The sequence below is a fragment of the Solanum stenotomum genome, chromosome 2 (genome assembly GCF_019186545.1).
Source record: "Solanum stenotomum isolate F172 chromosome 2, ASM1918654v1, whole genome shotgun sequence".
Lineage (NCBI taxonomy): Eukaryota > Viridiplantae > Streptophyta > Magnoliopsida > Solanales > Solanaceae > Solanum > Solanum stenotomum.
Genome location: NC_064283.1, coordinates 14,315,869 through 14,336,821, shown reverse-complemented (window position 1 = coordinate 14,336,821; position 20,953 = coordinate 14,315,869). Strand labels below are relative to the sequence as shown.

At 31.9% G+C, this 20,953-nt stretch overlaps 1 protein-coding gene across 12 annotated transcripts in view; it reads right to left on the bottom strand.

Moving 5' to 3' along the window:
* Positions 1-20,953, bottom strand: part of LOC125854228 (premnaspirodiene oxygenase-like) — a 307,705-nt gene that overhangs the window by 60,808 nt on the left and 225,944 nt on the right. For 4 of the 12 annotated variants that reach the window (XM_049533718.1, XM_049533716.1, XM_049533717.1 and 1 more), the window contains exon 1: positions 18,056-18,627. The exons of 1 other annotated variant lie outside the window; for it this stretch is intronic. In XM_049533718.1, the coding sequence (XP_049389675.1) occupies positions 18,056-18,627 (572 nt within the window). Of the gene's footprint in view, positions 1-16,971; positions 17,626-17,715; positions 18,628-20,953 lie in introns of those variants that run through there. 7 more of the 12 variants (XM_049533721.1, XM_049533723.1, XM_049533725.1 and 4 more) reach the window with 5 other exon arrangements.

Below are 20,953 nucleotides of genomic sequence, written 5' to 3'. Positions count from 1 at the left end.
GTTCATCGGTTCAGTTATTTCTTCAGTTTTTTTCTAATAAAACCATAACCAAACCAAATACTACCGGTTTTCCAAAATCTAAAACCAAACCAAACCAAACCCAAATAAAATTGGTTTTATTTTATCTGTTTGGTTTGATTTTTCGGTTTGGATCGGTGTTTATCCAAACCGTGAACACCCCTAAGTGAGATAAGATGAAGAAGGGAAAATGTTGATACTCCATTTTGGAAGCTAAGAAAAAAGGAAACATGCACACTTATATCCTATAGAGATACAAGCATTATGCTTAGGCTTGTGTGTATATATAATACTAATTTCCGAACATGTGTGTCCCATGTTAATTAGTATAATTTTTTAAAATGATATAGATGAATGCTAAAACATGCAAGTAAAAAGTGACTAAATTTAGGAAATGGTAATTGTTTGTAGCTATAAATAGTCAATTGAATTGGTATAACATTTTTCTTATGTAGTTCTCATATATCTTGTACTCAGTGTGGCACTTTCCTTATATTTTTTAATTGTCACGCCCCGAACCTACACCTTGGACATGGCTGGCCCTCGAGAACCATTGTTGGTCCCAAGTAAACCCTTGGCCTGGCTTACTTACTCAGCGGAGGACTATATGCATACTTATAATGATCAATTACTATACTCACTTGAATAATAAGATAACTTAAGAATGTTTAAAAGTCAAACATTCAACTTGGCCAAAATGGCAACTCAAGTCTTAACATATGAAATGAAAATGTAAAGACAACTGAACTACAACGGTCTGATTGTCTATGAAGCCTCTAAAACAAAGAGGGATGTCGGGACAGGACCCCCGATCATCCTAACAACTGAAAACTAGAAAGCAAATGATAAAATGAGCCCTCTGAAAAGCAATGAGGCTCACCAACTGACTTTGAATGCTGAATCTGATTAACGAGGCGCTGGATGCTGATCCTGGTTACCTGCGTTTGAAACATAATAAGATGCAGGCCAACTGACATCAGTACATTAAATGTACAAGTATGCGAGTTGGAATGCTAAACACAACTTAAGCTTGAAAAGATTCTGAAACAAACACTTACCTTGGCTCCTCTCAAATCCTGGATAACTTAACTCAATATAAAATAATAAAACACATGCAATATATAGAAAGCCTTTAAAACAGTAGAAAACAACTTAGTTCGTTAAACAAATTGCAATAACAAACTCAACTTTACTCATATAATAAAGTAATATAGTTTATGTGGGAGATTCTCTAACCGACAAACCACCACTATGAGCCTAAGTGGTTATACAACGTCTTGCCCACGCTGCTAGAACTGTCCTATACGTTGCCGTCATATAGAACTACTTCACTTAGTGGATCTACTAGCTTATTCTAAAAGCATCTTAAAGAGTCATATAAAAAGTATGATCCTTTACTAACAATGATGGCTACATGGTTTATGGAGACGTGAGTTATCTGAACTCAAACTCATCTCCATATCAGTGCTCAATACTACTCCCAAAATATCTTAGCTCATATGTTTGTAAAAACAAAACTTCTTTCTTTGGTTTGAAATAATTACTCAAAACTTAGCTTAAAAGCTCTCTTGGAATCGATGTTCCCTTAATTTCTTTCTCAAATGTGAAAACATTTTTAAACTCTTTGGGAATAGATAGTCCCCATATACTTCTTTGAAGAAATGAACTTCAATCTTTACTATTTACTCTTTTATAACACCCAGAGAATTTTTCGAACTAAGACTCGAGCCGTCCTTCATGTGGAGTGAGATTTTACCGAGGAATAAAAATTTCTTGAGTGTTAAGTTAACGTCCCTAGATGTAGCATATTGAGTTCCAAGAAGAGTTGAACTGGAAATAGTCATTTTTGGAAAGAATTCAAAAATCTGGAAAGTTTGGCTAAGTATGGAAAAAAGGTGAGGTTTTGGTCAACTCTGAGCAGTCGTAACTCCTAGCTCAGAATGATTTAGGCAAATTTCCAGTTATGTCTGGAAAGCCCTTGGAATGATCTTTCCAATGCAGCCGAGTTTGTATGAATGAGTTATGCCCTTTGGAAGTTGGGTTGTTGACACAGTCACACAGGGCAGTTTAGTCTAAAAATTTTAAGGGTATTTTGGTCTTTTTCCTAGCCAATTCTTTTGGTTATTTAAAGGGTCTAAGCTGATTTTTAGATCATTTTTCCCTTTTTAAAAGTGAGAGTTAGGGTTTTGAGAGAGAAAAGGAGAAGAAGAGGAGAAGGAGAAGAAGAAGCAAGGTTCGTGGAGATCGTAGTGGATTTCGTCGGGGGTGATCCCTATTAAGGTAGGTGAGTTCATAGTGTTGGGTTGGTTCTTTCCCCCACACGCCAAACTCATTTTATTTCCGAGAAAAGATTGGTTGTGTTGTTGAAGTTGTTAGGTTGTGATTGTTGAATTCTTGTGGTTGTGTTGTTGAAGTTTCTTGCTGGTTTAGTACATGTTTCCAGTTGTGTTTTTGAGTTGAAATCCACTGTATGTTAAGGATCTTTATGATTCTAAGTGTTTGCTGCTGGAACCTTTGAGGTTGAGAGGGTTTAGAGAACTTTCCCCTTTGGGCAGAGCGCCTGGCAGAACGCCCAGCAGGCCCCTCTGAAGTTTGAGGGTTGGCGCCCCGCGCCTCTTAGAGCGTCAAGGACGCCAATCCTTCCCTTTACCTTTCATTTCCCATTTTTTTCATACATGTTCCTTGGTAATATACCTATGTTTCATAGTTGTTTTCAACACTCCGAAGTACGTCTAAATGTCAAGAACTCATCCATAACATGTGATCAAACACCTTGAATTCATAATTCCAATTCAAGTGAAGTTAGTTTCCAAGTCAAGTGAAGTTAGAAGTCAAGTGAAGTTAGAAGTCAAGCTTAGAAGTTAAGTAAGTCAAAACAAGTGTCTAAAGCTTTTCAAGAGTCGTTATTAAACGTTTTACCTTTGTTTTAAGGTTCAAGTTCAAGTCGAGTAAAGAGTATAGAGTTCCAAGTTAAGTATAGAGTTCCAAGTTAAGTCAAGAGTTTTCAGTTAAGTCAAGAGTTTCGAGTTAAGTCAAGAGTCAAGAGTTGAGTTCATTTCTCAAAAGTTATTAGGGAACTAAGTATTTCCCAAAGAAGTTTATAAATGTTTTCACATTTATGATGAGAGGAAACTGAGATTTCCAAAAGAGTTTTGAGCAGATTGAGCACCATCTCTTTTAAAAAGAAAAGATGAGTTTTGCAAAAGAGTTTCTAAAATATGATTAGTATGACAAATCGAGTATGCCATCAATGTTTAAACAGTATGGTCTCTAGATATACCATCAATGTTTAAGCAGTATGAATATCCCGAGTCATCAATGATCATATTAAAATATGGTTTTGAGATGTTTTTTTTAGAAAGAGTTTTCAAGAGCCTTTGGGCTAAGTTTTGAGTAATTATCTTAACTAACTAAAGAAAGATGTGTTGAAAACACTTATGAGCTAAAGTATATTTTTGGGAGTAGTCTTGAGCACCGAATTAGGGACACGGGTTCATATTAACTCAACTCTCCATAAGAACCATGTAGCCAAACATGGGATTTCTCGGGTCATACTTTTTAGATGATCACGAAAGTTAAGCTAGCGGATCCACTAAGCAATAGCGTTTTATATGACGGCAAAGTATAGGACAGTTCTGACAGCGTGGACAAGACGCTGTGTCACCACTTAGATTCATAGTGGTGGTTGCCGGTTAAAGGAACTCCCACAGTAGAAATTGCATGGTTCCTCGAGGGGTTCTGCTTAGTATGGATGGGGGTATGAGACTTCATTCATGCATTGCACAAGTAGACTTTGAGAGGAAGCATGGTATTTTCATGATATTATAAATATGATTTTTACGTCACGTTTTAAATAGTTTTACAAGCTTTATATATATTGCATGTGTCTCATTGCTTTATATTGAGTTCAGTTATTCACGAGTCGAACAGAGCCAAGGTTAGTTCTCTTTTGTATCCCTAAGTTGTTGTTTAGCTTTCCAACTCGCATACTCGTACATTTCATGTGCTGATGCCAGTTGGCGTACATCGTTTTATGATGCAGACGCAGGTACCCAGGATCAGCATCTAGCACGCCGTTGATCCAGTTGAGCACTCCAGAGTCAGTGGTGAGCCTCCTTGCTTTCCAAAGGACTCGGTTATTTTATGTTCTTAAGTTTTGTTTTGTTAGGATGTTGCGGGGTCTGTCCCAACATCCATCTCAGTGTTATAGAGGCTTCGTAGACAGTCAGTCAGTTAATTTTGAGTCTCTCATCTAGGTATATATATAAATATCCTATTTTGAGACTCGAGTTGCCTTTGTGGCCATATTTTATAAGTTAAGTTATTTTGTAACCTTGCATTTGAATTGAGTTATTCTGTTGAGTTAGGTTTCTGCTGAGTTAAGAAAGTCAGGCCAAGGGTTCGCATGGGGTTAGAAATGGTCTCCGAGTGCCGGTCCCGCCCAGGGTGTAGGCTCGGGGCGTGGCATATTTACTCCACTTGAACTTTAAGTCTTAAAACAAAGTTAAAACGTTTGTAAAAGACCTTTGAAAACTTTGATGAACTTTACTTGAATTGACTCTTAACTTTACTTGAATTGACTCTTAACTTTCCTTGAATTGAATTATGGATTCAAGGATTATGAATTGTGATAGGAAAGATCTCATGATATTTAAGAGTGTTTTTAGATTGCTAAACATGAGTAAAGTTCACGAAATTACTGTCTTGGAACAAGTCCTCGACGCGGAGTTGTATTAAAATATTTGCTCGCGAAAATAAATTTTGAGACAGAGGAATCCGCGTCCTAACCGCGACGCGGAGCTATTTTTTGTTCACTGGGGCAGCAAGTCCGCGACGTGGACTTGCGTGCCAAAACCCGCTCGACTTTTCCTTCTTAATTTTCCAACCCCTATTCGCCTAATCTCGCCTATTGTTCTCAAATTCATTTTAGATTCCAATACCCAACATATGTACTCAAGAACCTAACTCAAAACAACTCCAAAACTCAACGTAAAGATCTCATAAACTTCTCAATTCAGCCCAATTCAAGAACAACATTCAAATTCAAGAATACATGTCAAGAACATCAACTTTCAAACTCTTTTAGGATGAATTTCGCTGAACTAAACATGTTTGGTGCGTGGGTTAACGAACCCAACGCTATGAAAGACTCACATACCTTGTAAGATAAATTTCTTGGTGAAATCCACAACCAAATTGCTCGATCTTGGCGAACCTTGAGCTTTTCCTCTCCTTTCTCCTCTTTTCTCTTTTCTCCAGCCCTAGCGTGAATTTCCAATTGACTAAACTGATCTCATTCTAATTTGACCCTTAATTAATTCATTAAAATGAATTAAATTAATTGGGTAAGAAAAATACTAAACTACCCTTCCAAAATCTGGATTAGACTTTCCTTAATCGAACAACCCAACTTTTAAAGAGCATATCTCACTCATACAAACTCGGAATCGCGCAAACTCAACGGCGTTGAAAATATTATTCCAAAAGCTTTAAAGCTTAGCCTAGTCACTATTGTCTTGCAAATTTCCTATTGAAAGCATGCACCCAACAATTTATCTCAACTTGTATTGCGGTCACATCCCAAGAATCTTTCCCCATACTTGATTTTCGTGTTTATTTTGCTGCTTTATCACTTGTTACAAAACCCCCATTTGATATTTGACACTTTCGTGTCACCCCCTTTTACTTACTATGTTTTTGTTCGTTAATATCTTTAGCTACGACTAGTTAGAATGTAAATGCTATTTTTATATCAATTCTCAAAACTGCTCCCTTGGGACACGACCCCAACCCTTGGTTGGGTTACTATATTATCGACGATCGTAGACACTCATACCGTAGGATAGCGTCGTTGGTCACGATAAGCATCAACTATCATATCTATTATGTACCGGATGATGCGATGGAGAAGGGAAGAGTTCACAATTGCATGATAAGATCTCAAGCAAAGAAAAATAAATAAAAATTAGTAATTAGCAAACACAAAGGCTAAGCAAATACAAGAGAAATCTATAAAAAAGATTAGAAGTAAAAAATGATAATTAATTTACAATACATATATAGAAAATGAAAATAACTATTCATATTCCAAAACTGAAGAGTCTATTAAATGATTAGAAAACTGGAAATATTTAATTTAATACGGAAAACTAACTAAATGCTTTGAAAACAGAAAATATTTAATTTAATACGAAAAACTAACTAAACGCTTTGAAAACAAAAAAATATTTAATTTAATACGGAAAACTAACTAAATGCTTTGAAAACAGAAAATAATATACGGTTTAAATAGCTGAAGTTGTATGGTTACTGAAAAATGGGATTGAGCCATTGAAGAGACATAACTCATAATTAATAAATAAAAAATTAACTTTTGAGTTGGATTAATAATTAATAATTAATTAATATATATTATTATTTATGATATATAATATTTTTATATAGTGTAGGGGTAAAATTGTTTTTATATAGTGTAGGGGTATAATGGTAATCCAACTTTGTACTTTGGAGCTTCCCACTTTTAGTTATATATGATTACAGAAATATTTGGAAATTAAAACTAGTACTCTTTCCGTTCTAATTTATGTATTCTTATTGATAGATTTTAAGCACCAAAACTGCTTAAAGTGAACTTACTATAAAAAATAATGAATCATTTTTGTCATATTCTCTAATCGTGTTTCACTTAACGCAAAATTTAGGGAAAAAGAAATTTTAAAATTCATGGTAAAAATAAATAGAAAATATCTTTGTAATTTTATTTTTTCATTAAGTAATGAGAAAACACACATACTACTCCAAATTCCCAAAGAATCAAGTGGACATAATATCAAGGTCCTATATATCAATGACAACTTTTCATGTAAGCCTGAAAAGGACCATTAGTTTAGGTGGCTGGTAGATAGAGATGGATAGGTATGGCAATGGGGCGGGGCGGTGCAGGTTGAGCTTAATCCGTAAAATATTTAATCCACCCCACCCCTTCCCGCATAACAACGTTTTCATTTTCAATCCGCTCCGCATAGATCCTCCCCGCATGAACCCACCCCGCATAAACCCGCTCCGCATAGTTTTTTTAATATTTCTTTCTAGTTAAGTTTGGTACTAAAAATAACATTCATAAAAATAAACATTTTTTCATTAATTTGTATTGATTAATTTAATAGGATAGTGACTTAAAATTTTAATTTTTAGAGGTCAATTGGAAAACATGTAAGAAATTGTATTATTTTTTATTGAATCATTTTCATTTATTATCTTGAATATTTTAGTAGCTTTAACAAAATTATCTTAATAATTAATGCCCTATCACTCTTTTAACATTAAAAAATTAAATTAAGTTTAAACCCACACAAAATTGCATATACTTGCCCCGCAGCGCATTAATTTTTAAAAAAAACCCACTTCAACCCACCCCGAGCCTTAAACCCACCCTGCCCCACATATCTTTAAACCCACCCGCCCCACATCCCCCCACCCATTGCCATCCCTAGAGATGGACCATTATAGGGAGGAATTAAAAGATATTTTTTCATTTTTAATTTTCCATCAAATTTTTGAATTTTTTCTTTTTGCAAATTTCTTTTGTTAAAAATAAGGAAAGAAATGTCGTCCTCAGAAATAGGTTTCTTTACCACTAGAAAATAAGAAATTAGTGACAGACAAAATTTCATAGCTAAACAACAAATCAAATTTCAATTCTATTTAACTACGGATTAGTGACAAATTGTTAGAAAATTCAATTAGTTAAAAGTTTTTTAGGAACAAATTAGCTGAGGTTATCAACTAGCTAACTATCATATACACATATCATTTACCTGAATATGGTAGAAATAAATATAGTTCTCAACTTTCATCTTATTCACAAACAACCAGTTCAAAAATCTTCTACCTCATAGAAAGAGAGAAGAAAACAAAACGAGAATGGAAGCGTTAAAATACCAAAATATTCTAAATCATGCCTGTTGGAAATAATAATTCAAAGTTAGAGTAGGAATTCTAAGTTGTTTAGGATTTGTTATTTATGGTATCTACTTATTTCTGTTTAATTATGATTTGTTAGTTAGAGTGGTTCCTAGTCCTAGTTTAATTTGGATTTTACCTTTATAAATAATGATGTTACTAATTATTTTCAATATACAGAAATATACATAATTGATAGACCTTGAATTAAGATTCAAGAACTTTTGAGTTTATAAATAAAATATATTTTTTATGAAAAATGCGTATAGTTGGAAACGTGATGAAACTCGTGAAATGGTCTTCTGTTTGTATAAAACTTCACTTGTTGAAATGAAATGAAGCTTGAACTGTTAGAAAACTAATTGCATTATTTATATCTAGATGTTTATCTTATGTGATAGAATAATAATAGCAAAATAATGTTAACTAAACAAAAAAAAAGTTATAAGCAGCCAAATCACATAATCAAAATAAAATGTCAGTCACACTAATAAACAAGCAATAAAGAAAATAGGATAAACCAAAATCATTTTTTGACTTTGGTAAAGGAATGACATTTCGGGATTTGCCCTTTTGGCCCATCCCTCTTCATTTCTGTCTGGATGTGTCTCTAGGGAGCAGCGAGAGACACAAGTAAAGATTTAATACACGCTTCGAGTCTTGCGATAGCATCGAGTCTTAAAGTGAGACTCTTCGACTCCGATTTTCATGCAAACAAAGAAAAAGGAGAATTAAGGAGTTAGAACAATGATTTATCTCTTAATGACAGCAAAAAATTATAAAATGTAATAAAAAACTAGAATTCCATCAATATTCAACATGTATTTATGGTAAACAAAGAGGTTACATAACGGTTACACATATATTAGCAATTTGGCATAGTTTGATAGTAACGAAATATTTTTTATCTCCAACAATAAGTATTAAATACAACTTAAGCTTTACTGTAACAAATATTTCATTTAGCATTGATAAACTATCACATCTTTGTTACTAAAATAGGAACTGAAATAAAGGATCCAAAACAGTGAACTTAATTATGAGAAATCCAACCAACATGCCGCTTAAAACTTTTGTGAACCAAGTTCTCACAAACTAGTCATTAAAACGAAATAAAATCAAGATTTGTGAGTGACAAGTATATTTAGAACCAACAAGAAATATTTTTAGCCGAAACTGGACGATTTACAATAGGTTTCTAATTAACAAGACTTTACTAAAAAAAAAATCAACAGACTCAAATAGAAAGGTATATATGATGAAACACAAGCCTTGAACTATATATAAACATTTGTCACTTCCATACAGAATAACAAAAGACTAACATGGACTCCTAAACTAGCACCAAGATGCTGAACAAAATGATAAAATATAATAAAGAAAGGCAGTTGAGGTTACCGTTTGTGGGGCAGTGAACTGGGATCCTATCGGCCTCGAATCTATACTCTCGTAATGAACAAGTTCGAGAACTTTGAAATACCTATGTTGTCGTCCAACAGGAGTAAAGAGAGATAAAAATTCTTTCTTAAAGTTATAAGAAAATTGCAAAGTTGGAGGGGAAAGAGGCGACAGAAAAACTCCCTTTTGTAAAGGTATATGGATGTATTTATAAGTGAATACAAAGGTTATGGTTTTTGTTGGGCGGGAATCTTGAGTCAGATTTTTGAACATTGGTCAAGAAACGCATTCAAACTTGAACGTTGGAAATTTGGACGATATTGGCAATCTTCACGTGATTGAGACAGACGAACGAAAATAGAGACAAAAATCAAGCATGAGAAGAGAAACGACAACTTCTGTACATGGTTGATAAACTTTTCTTTTGCTGAAAATGGGAGAGGCGTGGGAATGAGCTGTTGTGCTGAGAATTTTGAATTAGGGTTGAAGGTGTGAAGGGTATTTTTGGATTATTGATAAATTATATGGGCTGGCTGATCATTTGGATTAATGGGTAGATGGGCTGCTAGTTTGGGCTGGAAATTGGACAGATTGACATTAAATAAAAGGCTGAAAATTTGATCCATTTTGAGATTCAATTAGGCCCAACTTTCATGGCTCTTCTTTCTTTTTAATTAACTCGTTTGAGCTTCTATAATGTATATTACGTAAAAGTTTAGAAAGTAAGAAACTTAAAATACATACTATTTTAAACAAGACGACATTTAAGTAATAATAGTAATATAATTTTAAAATAGAAAGATCATAAAAAAAATAAAATAGTGAATTATAAAGTATTCGACTTATTAGCAATTTAGAAGCTCAACGAAATAAATTAGAAGAAAGGAGGGACAAAATTTGGTGTCAACAAAGCCTCTAAAACAACTAAGATGGATGTCGGGACAAACCCATGACATCCTAATGAACTAAAATGATAAAGTAATAAAAAGGGGATCCTCCGGAATGCAAGGAGGCTCCAACAACTCTGAAGGTCAACTGGATCAACGATGCGCTGGATGCTGATCCTAGTTACCTGTGTCTGCATCATAATAAGATGCAGGCCAACTGGCATCAATACATTGAATGTATGAGTATGCGAGTTGGAATGCTAAACACAACTTAAGCTTGGAAAGAATCTGAAAGGAACTGAAGAAGTTACCTGGCTCAACTCAACTCAACATAACTGAACTCATTTTAATATAAAGCAGTTTAAAAACAAGTGTAATATAAAGAAAATTGTTTAAAACATGATGTCAACTCTGTGTGTATGCAAAGATACAAATAACTTTCAGATGTATGTAATAATACAATTAAACTGATGTATATAAAAATACAAAATACTGTTGTGGGAGTTTCTCTAACCGACAACCATCACTTAAGAGCTATAGTGATGATACAACGTTACTTGGTCCCACGCTACCAGGGCCATCCTATACCTTGCCAAGGGTATAGGATCTGAACTACTAAGTGGATCCACTAGTCTATGCTAAAAAGCACTAAGGGTTCATCTAAAAAGTATGACCCTTTTCTACCTATGATGACTACATGGTTTATGGGGGCTGGGGGTTCTTTGAACGCTCCCCCATATCGGTGCTCAATACTACTCTCAAAATATTACTAGCTCATATATTTAAAAACATAACTTCTTTCTATTGTTTGAGATAATTGCTCAAAACTTAGCTCAAAGGCTATCTTGGAAATCAAAGTTTCCTCTCTTATTTTATTTAGAAAGCGATTACTCTTTTCTGAAAACTAGCCCGAAGGCACTTTGGAAATCGATGTTTCCTTCTTGTTTAAATGTGAAAACATTTTAAACCCTTTGAGAATACATAGTCCCCTAATACTTTTGAAGAAATGAACTTCAATCTTTACTCTTTACTCAACTTGAACTTTAAGTCTTAAAACAAAGTTAAAAGTATTTGCAAAAGACTTCTTGAAAAGACTTTAAGAACTTCCTAGACTTGGCTCTTGACTTTCCTTGAATTTGAATTTATGGATTCAAGGTTATGATTCATGTTTCTGGATGATTTCTAGATGTTTAGAAGTCATTTAGAGTAGTTAGAATCAATGGAAAACTGGTGAAAAACGACGATTTAGGCGCGCCGCGCCAGCCCCAACTTACTGGGGCTCAAATCTGGCGCATTGTTGGTGCGCCGCCCCAGCCTTCCTGGGGCTATGGGGGAGCGTCGCGCCAGCCTTCCCACAGACGCAATCTGACGAATTTTTGACCTCGTTCTCTGATCCTAAATCGTTTTAATCCGATTTTTTTTCCTCAATTCACTTTAATTCATGTACCCAAATCATATACACAAAATCTAACCCAAACAACTCAAGGAAACAACACTTAATCATCAAGAAACTCCTTAATCCCAACTTGTATTCGAGAACGAAATCAATTCAAGAACAACTATCAAGAACATAAAATTCTCAAACTTTTTAGGACGAAAATACACTGAATTAACATGTTTGGTGCATGGGTGAGCTAACCCAATGCTATGTGATCTCACATACCTTGTAGGGATCACCCCCGACGAAATTCACAAGCTAAACTCGACGAACTTGACGATTTCCTTGCTTCTCCTTCTATTTTCTCTTCTTCTTTCCTCTTCTCTAAAACCCTAACTCTTTTCCAAAAGCGTAAAACTGACCATGTTCATTTTATACCCTTAATTAAATCACTAAAACGAATTTAATTAATTGGATAAGGAAAGGACTGAAATACCCCTTCAAAAATCCGGATTGGACATTTCCTTATTTGAACAACCCAACTTTCAAAGGGTATAACTTACTCATATGAACTCGGAATCGCACAAACTTAGCGGCGTTGGAAATATTATTCCAAGAGCTTTCCAACCATATTTGGAAGTACACCTAACTCATTCTGAGCTAGGAGTTATGACTGTTTGAAGTTGACCACAAACTCACTTTTCCTAACTCAAACAAATTTCCAGATTTTCATTCTTTCCAAAAATGACTATTTCAAATTCTTAGCTTCTTCCTAGTTATTTCAAATTGCGAGATGTTACAATTGAAGAGAAGGTCTCCTATTCAACAACAATGTCAAGAAGAAGAAAAATAAGAGTCTACAACTTTGAATTACTGGAGAATGCTGGAAATAATAATTCAAAGTTGAAGTAGAAATTCTAAGTTGTTTAGGATTTGTTATTTATGATATTTACTTATTTATGTTTAATTAATATTTGTTAGTTAGAGTGATTCTTAATCCTAGTTTAATTTGGTTTTTACCTTTATAAATAGGGATGTTACTAGTTATTTTCAATATACATAATAGATAGAACTTGAATTAAGATTCAAGAACCTTCGAGTTTATAAATAAAAGATTTTCCTTCAATGTCCAAAAACAACGAAAAATGACAAATAGATTTTTTCTTTCTATAAAAAGAATAAACCTAAGAAAAAATGTATATGTTATTATTGTTGTTGTAAATTAAACAGTGATAGGAAAGAAATGTAGTGAAGGACAATATATCAATGGGTCTCAATTAGATTTAATTGCTTGGAAAGAGAGATCTAGGCATCTTCTACCATATTCTCTATTTTACTCTCCAAATATAGAGTTTACTATTTTTCAGACAATCAACTTTAACCCAATTCTCTATTTATTTTCTAAAAAAGAATTTTATTATCTCTCCTCAATATTATATTATTATTTCTATTTCATTCTTATTTTATTAGTTGTAATATGAATCCTTTCTTTCTTTTCCCCAAACACTTAGATTCGATTGGTTCCTTCCCCAAACACTTAGATTCAAATAAATAACCAAGATATGCAAGAATATACTCAAAACAACATCAACTTTCATGAATCTAACTCAAGAACTTCTCAACAACTTCAAAAATCAAGAACCCAATAGAAATTTCAACACAATCCATCAAGAACTCAATCTATATACTTTCAAGAACATCATTTCGCTGAATTAAATCATGATTGGCCCGCGGGTGAACTAACCCAATGCTATGTGATCTCAAATACCTCGTAGAGATCAACCCTTGGCGAAATTCACAAGTTTTACTTCAAGAACGCGACGAATCCTTTCTTCTTCTCTTCTTTTCTCTTCTCTCAAAACCTTAGCTTAATTTTATGAAGCGTAAACTGAACCAATTCAGTTTATACCCCAACTTAATTACCAAAAACGAATTTAATTAATTGGATAGTGAAAAGACCATAATACCCTTCTAAAATCCGGTTTTGACTTTCCTTATCTAGACAACCCAACTTCAAATGGGCATATCTCCCTCATATGAACTTGAAATTGAGCAAACTCGGTGGCGTTGGAAAGATAATTCAAAGACCTTTCCTACGGTATCTTTTAGCACACCTAACTCATCCTGTTCTAGGAGTTATGGTCGTTTGAAGTTGACCCAAAACTTATACTTAGCTTGATTTGCCAAAAATTTCAAATTTGATTATTTTCAAAACTGATTTCTTTCTAATTCTAGTTCTTTCAAAAAGCGGGGTGTTACAATATTATTGAATTATTTTATAGGAAAGCAGAAATTAACAATATTAATTTTTATCATTTACATTATATTCATTAAATAAAATCCATAACAGTGGAATGTTGCATTTTTCATCAAGCAAGAAATATGTGAAGCTAATTAAGATAATATAACATGTAATGGTTTGAATATGTCGATATAACTTATCCTCAATAATCTCTCATTACGCGCTTTACACGTAGATTTTATATACAATTTGAAAACATAAAAAGAAATTTTTAAAAGTAAATATAAAAATCATTTACAAAGGAACCACTTTACATGAAATAATACCAAAATTTGAATTCTGGAAACATTTCCAAACATATTCGGGAGATATGTATCCTTCATCTACATCAATTCGAATAAAAACTATTAGTGTGTAAAAAAGTATACATCTTTATTTCATTCTAATCCATACATAGTGATAAAAATCTATTGCCTTCCAAATATTCATTCTCTATCTATCAATATTATCACATATGATGACGTCTTCGATACAAATGTGAACACTAATGCTACTATCCCTAATAGTTCTCAAAAGACCAATGATATTTTTTTTTCTTTTGTACCAAGAAGATCTACCGTAGAGGAATCCAAAAAGTAAAAATAAAGAAAGAGAAATGAAAAAATGGTTCTTCATCGGAGAGAATTTGGCATATTGGAGCCAACTGTTCAAATGACATTTGCAAATTCAGTGCTCTTCTATGTGAATTTAAATAAGGGGCCTTAGGTAAGAGAAGTTGAAGTGAATCAACGTATTAAAGCTAAGAAGTTGAAGAAAATCAAATTATTAAAGATAGTTTAGCCAAAAATAAAAAAGACTCATCAAATCCATACTTAATCGTTGGGAGTATCCTTGATCTTCATCAGTTATAATTGAAGGCTTGAAGCCGCTAGCATCGTGCCAGCAAAGAAGAGTCTATAGGCTTAATCGTAATTGTGAGCATTAATGTAGAATATATAGTTGATCTATAATTATTATTTTTAAAAAAAGAATAAAATATTTTTTTAGAAAAAGGGTGAAAGGGTAATTCAACTTTTGACTTGAGTTCTTCCCACTTTTAGTAATACTAGTTTCTGGATATGTGTGCTGCACGTCTGTTCCGTGAGAATTATCATAGATTAGTTGGAATAATTAAAATTCTATGAAAACATGTAGTGAGTAATAAAATGCAATCATTACTAATATATCTTTAAAATATGGCAAAAAGTACCAAATAAGGAGTGTATTTTAATGTTTAAAATCACGTTTTGTTAAGCAACCAACTGTAAGTTTTGAATTTTGGTTAGTAGTTAACAAACTTTCAATAAAAGCCACAAATGACTAATCAATCAGAAATTCATAGAAAATTAAATTTAAAAAGTCTAATAGATAGAAAACACAAAAATACGATGTACTCATCTTTCTTAAGACTTTAATCATACAATATAGATGTAAACAGAAATACAAAAATAGTACTACATAATTTTTTGAGTTCTTGTCGACTCATTCTATCATAGCCAATCAAAATTCAAGATCCTTCTTTGTCGAGTCACACTAAAGAATGAACCAATAGAACAAAAATTATATAAATGTTTCACTATTTTAACTATAGAATGAATAGGATACCTAAGGATCTCATGAAACAAAGAAGATGATTTACATAAATAAAATTGGAGAAACACCAAAAGTTATCTTCAAATCTTAAATTCAATATTTAGAGGTTGTGAATATGAAAAGTATGAGAGTTATAGATATATATTAATAGTAACAATTGAATAGGTAATTAGATATGAGATATGAAGGTCGATATTTAAAGCATATAAAAGAGAAAAATAATAAATAAATGAAAGGGTATAAGTTTCATAAAAACAGAACTTAAAAAAAAAAAAACAAATATATAATATAGGACGTATAAAAAAAATTGAAAAAAATATTCAAATGTGTTAATTAAGCTTAAGAAACATTTCTAGAAGAAAATAAAAATATGTATGCAATAACCATCATAAATGTATATGTAACTACCATTGGGTATGCAATAATTGAGAAATATGCAACCAAGAAATGTGGGGTTTTGGTTATTAAAATTTCATAGGTTGTAGTTATTAGAAAATGTTCTATTAATGAAGCAAAGAAATTAGGGGTTTTAGGTTATTAGAATTTGGGAGTTGTAGTTATTTCTAAGTGTTAATGCAACCAAGAAATGAGGGGTTTTGGTTATTGAAATTTAGGGCTAGTGTATAAATTTCAACGTGTAAAATTAATCTAAATTTGTAATCCATTTAATGCATTAAGATGAATGTATGTTACTTCATGAAAACATTAATGTCTTTCTAATTCACCATCATTTACTATGATGTAGAAGTTATGAAAATGAAAAGGTGTGAATTATGGACTTAATCTTTTAAATAAAGTAATTAGAAATAAGAAATACTTTAAAGTAGATTATTAAAATGCCTACTCTCCAATTTTGCTGCCTCCCATTGGAATAGTCCCATCAACATTCAATTTCAGATACAGAGAGGTTGCATGATACCACTTACACTTTGTTTTGGATGGTTGTTACGTATTGTTTCATATTGTATCGTATTTTATTTTGTGGGTTCCAACATAAGTAAAATATTGATAGTGCCATTAATTATTTGAAAAAAGAATAAATATATTTCCGAACTATCACAATGATATGTCAATATCAAATAGGTTTTGAAATTATAACATTTGTCCTTACAAGTTACAACCATTAAAGTTGATTGTGAAGTTTTACTTACTTCGGAAAAGGTCAAGGGGGCCTATTTGATGACCATATTGGATATGAAACTAAAAGATCAATCAAAATTTAGCTAACATAATGAAGAATGAAACAATTCCAAAAATATAAATATTAATGAAAAAGGATATCATATAGCTAAATGTTTTATTTATTTCACATATATATGGATCATTGTTTACAATTCACAAATATGAAAAATACAGATACATGCAAAAAAAAAAAAAAAAAAAAACTTACTCTATTATACAATAGACGCTATTCCCTTATTTATTAGTATTCATCACCTCAAATATGCAATTACCTTAAATAATATTCGAAGTTCTTTATGTCTATGTCTTTATTTAGAGAGACCAAATGGAGTAGCAATTAAATAAAGATCATTCTTTCGCCTGGCTGTTAATCCTTCTGTTTCAATCGTGTCCAAATCATTTGGATTAACTCCATTAGGAACCTTCCAATCAAAGTGATAAAGTAATTGGGATAAAGGATGTGCAACATTAACTAAACCAAATAACATTCCAGGACACATTCTTCTTCCTGCACCAAACGGAATAAATTCAAAGTGACTTCCTCTAAAGTCAATACTACTATTCTCAAATCTCTCAGGTATAAAGCTTTCTGAATTATGCCAGTATTTGGGATCTCTACCAATCGACCATGCATTAACCAGAACTTTTGATTTCATAGGTATTGTGTATCCATTGATCTTTGTTTCCTCTCTACATTCCCTTGGGACTAGTAGAGGAACCGGAGGGTGTAGCCTTAATGTTTCTTTGATAACAAATTGCAAGTAGTTCAACTCTTCCAAATCAGTATCATTAAATGTTTTTTTCCCATTTAATTGTTCTCTCACTTCGAGTTGTGCTTTCTCCATGACACGTGGATTTTTCATTAGTTCTAAAAATGCCCAAATTATTGTTGTAGAAGCTGTTTCAGTTCCTGCTAGAAACATGTCCTACATGTAAAATTAAAGGTATAAATAATATCGAAGTTTAAAAGATTTATAACACAAATAAAATTACTTTTAAAGATGTGTTATACTTACAAGTATGACTGCTTTAATGTTTTGATTTGTAATAGGAGGTCCAAATTCTTCGCTCTCCATTACTCTAAGTAAAGCATCAACAAAATCTTCATTTCCAGACTCACCATTACATTTCTTACCTTTTGCTCGATTATCTCGATGATCATTAACGATTTTCTCCAAGATTTCATCAGCCTTTGAGTGTGCCTTTGACAATTTGGATTTCATTCCACTGATATTATGGAGCCACTTTTGGGAAGGAAACAAATCAGTTAAGTCAAATCCTCCAATTAATGAAAAAATATCTTTTACCAACATTATTAACTTATTTCGATCATGTATGATTTTTCCAGATACTGACCTACAAGTTACAGTATTTGTAAACCAAAAGATCTTGTTGGATAAGTTGATCAATGAGTCAGGTGTACTGGAACGTAGAGATGAAATGAGATTTGATATCTCTTCTTGTCGAATTGAAGCAAATGATTTGACCATTTTTGTACTAAGAAGTTCTAGGACACAAACCTTTCGCATATTTCTCCAGTAATCTCCATATGGACTACAGGCTATGTCCGTGCAATCATAAAATATGATACTCGCGGACATAATTTGTGGCCTATCTACAAAATAGAGGTCTTGAGTTTTCATGATTTCTTTTGCCATTTCTGGTGACGATACAATAATTGTTGAAATATACCCAAGACGTAAGTGCATGATCGGGCCATATTTTTTCGATAGATTTCTAAGTGAACGATGTGGTAGATCGCTCATTAATTGATGCAAGTTTCCTATAAAAGGTAGTCTCCATGGTCCAGGAGGCAATGTTTTGTTTGGAGATTTTGATTTCTTCCATTTTTGAGATAGAAGAAAGAAAGAGTAGAGGAAGAGCACTATTGAGATAAAGATAATGAAGGACAATTGCTGACTCTCCATTTTGGGTGTGGGTGTGTGGGGGGGGGGGGGGGAAGAAAACACGTTAATGTTATATTCTATCTTTGTACATCTATCATATATATAAAAAATCAAATGAAATGATATCTTTCATGTTTCATACTCCATTCGTTCCTATTTATATGCCGTCCTTACTAAAATAGATGATCTTTAATATTTGTGATTTCACAAAATCAATGTATAAATGACCCTATTCTTACTATTTTACCCTTGTGAGTTATTAGCCTTAAAAATATATATTTGACCAACATAGAAAAACTAAGAAAATATATAATTCATGTTCATTGGTCTAATTAATTAATCAAAATAAATTAATTCATGTTCATTGATTGAAAATTGAGTAATTTCCCTAGATAGTCACACATGTTTAAGAAATTACCTAATAATATCACCCAATTTTATATATTTTCCTCAAAATATACTTGACATCACGAAACATCTTTCTCTCCTAATGAATGCCGTGTCCCATTATTCCTTTTAAAAAACAAAAATAGAAACTTGAGGAGTTATTAAGGGAAATGATTGAAAATTGATTAATCATAAAATTACATATATAATGACATTTGCTTTGTAGCGCCAATTACGCAAAATATAAAGTGTTTTGGACATTAGTTAGCTAGAGAAAACATTTTGATGTGACCCTGCAATACGATGGGGCCATTAGTTTAGGGTGTATTTAGTAGGGAGGAATTATATTTTTTCATATTTAATATTTTGAAAATATTTTCTCCGCCCTAATAAGTTCTATAAACATAAAAATTAATAGTACTAAAATCGTCTTTACATTGAATGATTTGGTATTTTGATGTTCTTTAGAACAACATTTTCAGCACATTTCTATTATTTTTTTATTATATAGAAAAGTCATGGAAGACGGCTATTTCTATGAAGAGTTGTACAATGGGCAATACAAATTATAATATGTACTTGACCATATCTTATTTCCTCACCAATAGCCTCTAAACATGTCTAAAACATGTGAGCCCGTTCTCTTTATATTATTTCAATCTTATTATCCATTATAAATTTAAAATGCTTAACTATTATCAATTTCATTCATATTTTGTGCACCTCATTTGTTATTCAATCTTCACTATATTTTTTACCTGCCCTATATTCAACCTTCACAATTTGAAATCAAGTAAGCTTTTTCAATACAATTTCAAAATGTTTTTAACTATATAAATCATCATTTTGGTAATTTTAGAATTCAAATGTTCAATATTATTATCTTTAAATAGTAAAATACAATTTTTATTACTCTCATCATTCTTAAGTACTTGTCATAATTTTCTCTTTGAAAGTTAAATTATGCAAAATTTGACAACTTACCAATTAATTCTCAATACTACTATTCTCTTGTTTCAAATAAGAAGGGGGAAATAATTTATTTTTAAGCAGATTATCTCTTTTTTGAAATATTAATAAATTTTATGAACATACTATATTGACAAATTTAAATTTTAAAATTATTTTTTATCTAACTATAATTCATAAATAAAAGTTTATTAAAAAACTTATTAATTGAATCTAGATAGAAAACTTACCAACATAACTTATGATTTGGAACTATATGTAATATCTTTCACTAGAGACATAAATGACAATTATACTTTTAACTATGAATCATCTCACCATGATAAAAAAAAAATTATCATGCGAATATTGTAAAAATATTATTTCAAAAAAAATATTATCATCTTTAAGATAGACAAAATAAATATAACTTTACTTGAATTTTTGTTATTGTGTTATAAACAAAAAAAATTGAATGGAACTATGATTGTGCGAGTTAGATATAGTAATTTATATTATTAAATAAAATGAATTTATAACTTAGCTTTATATATTAATAATTCATTAAACTTGTCAATAAATTTCATTTCAATACTCAAAGGTGTTAGGGTTTTGCCTTGATTTTCTTACCATAATTTAAGATTTATTTTTCCTTAAAGATAAAACAAAACATTACCATAAATGTTTTTACTTTTCTTGAAAGGAAAATATAATATTATTTTATATTTGGTTTATTCTCTCCTTTTAGGACTCCTATTCTAGTAGGAAAGGTTTTAAGACTCTATAAATATAAGTTTGTTTCTTCTAACACAATAACAATAACATCCACAATGTAGTCGTTTAAGACTTTTGTTTATGGGGAGATTTATTCTCTCTAAAGTTTCAATGTTTTTCTTTATATTAGTTTTGATATAATAATATTTTGATTTTTAGTATAAGTTTTTTGTTATCTGATTTATCAACTATATGATTTGCAAATAGTAAGCTTCCGCATGACGCCCAATCACCCTTC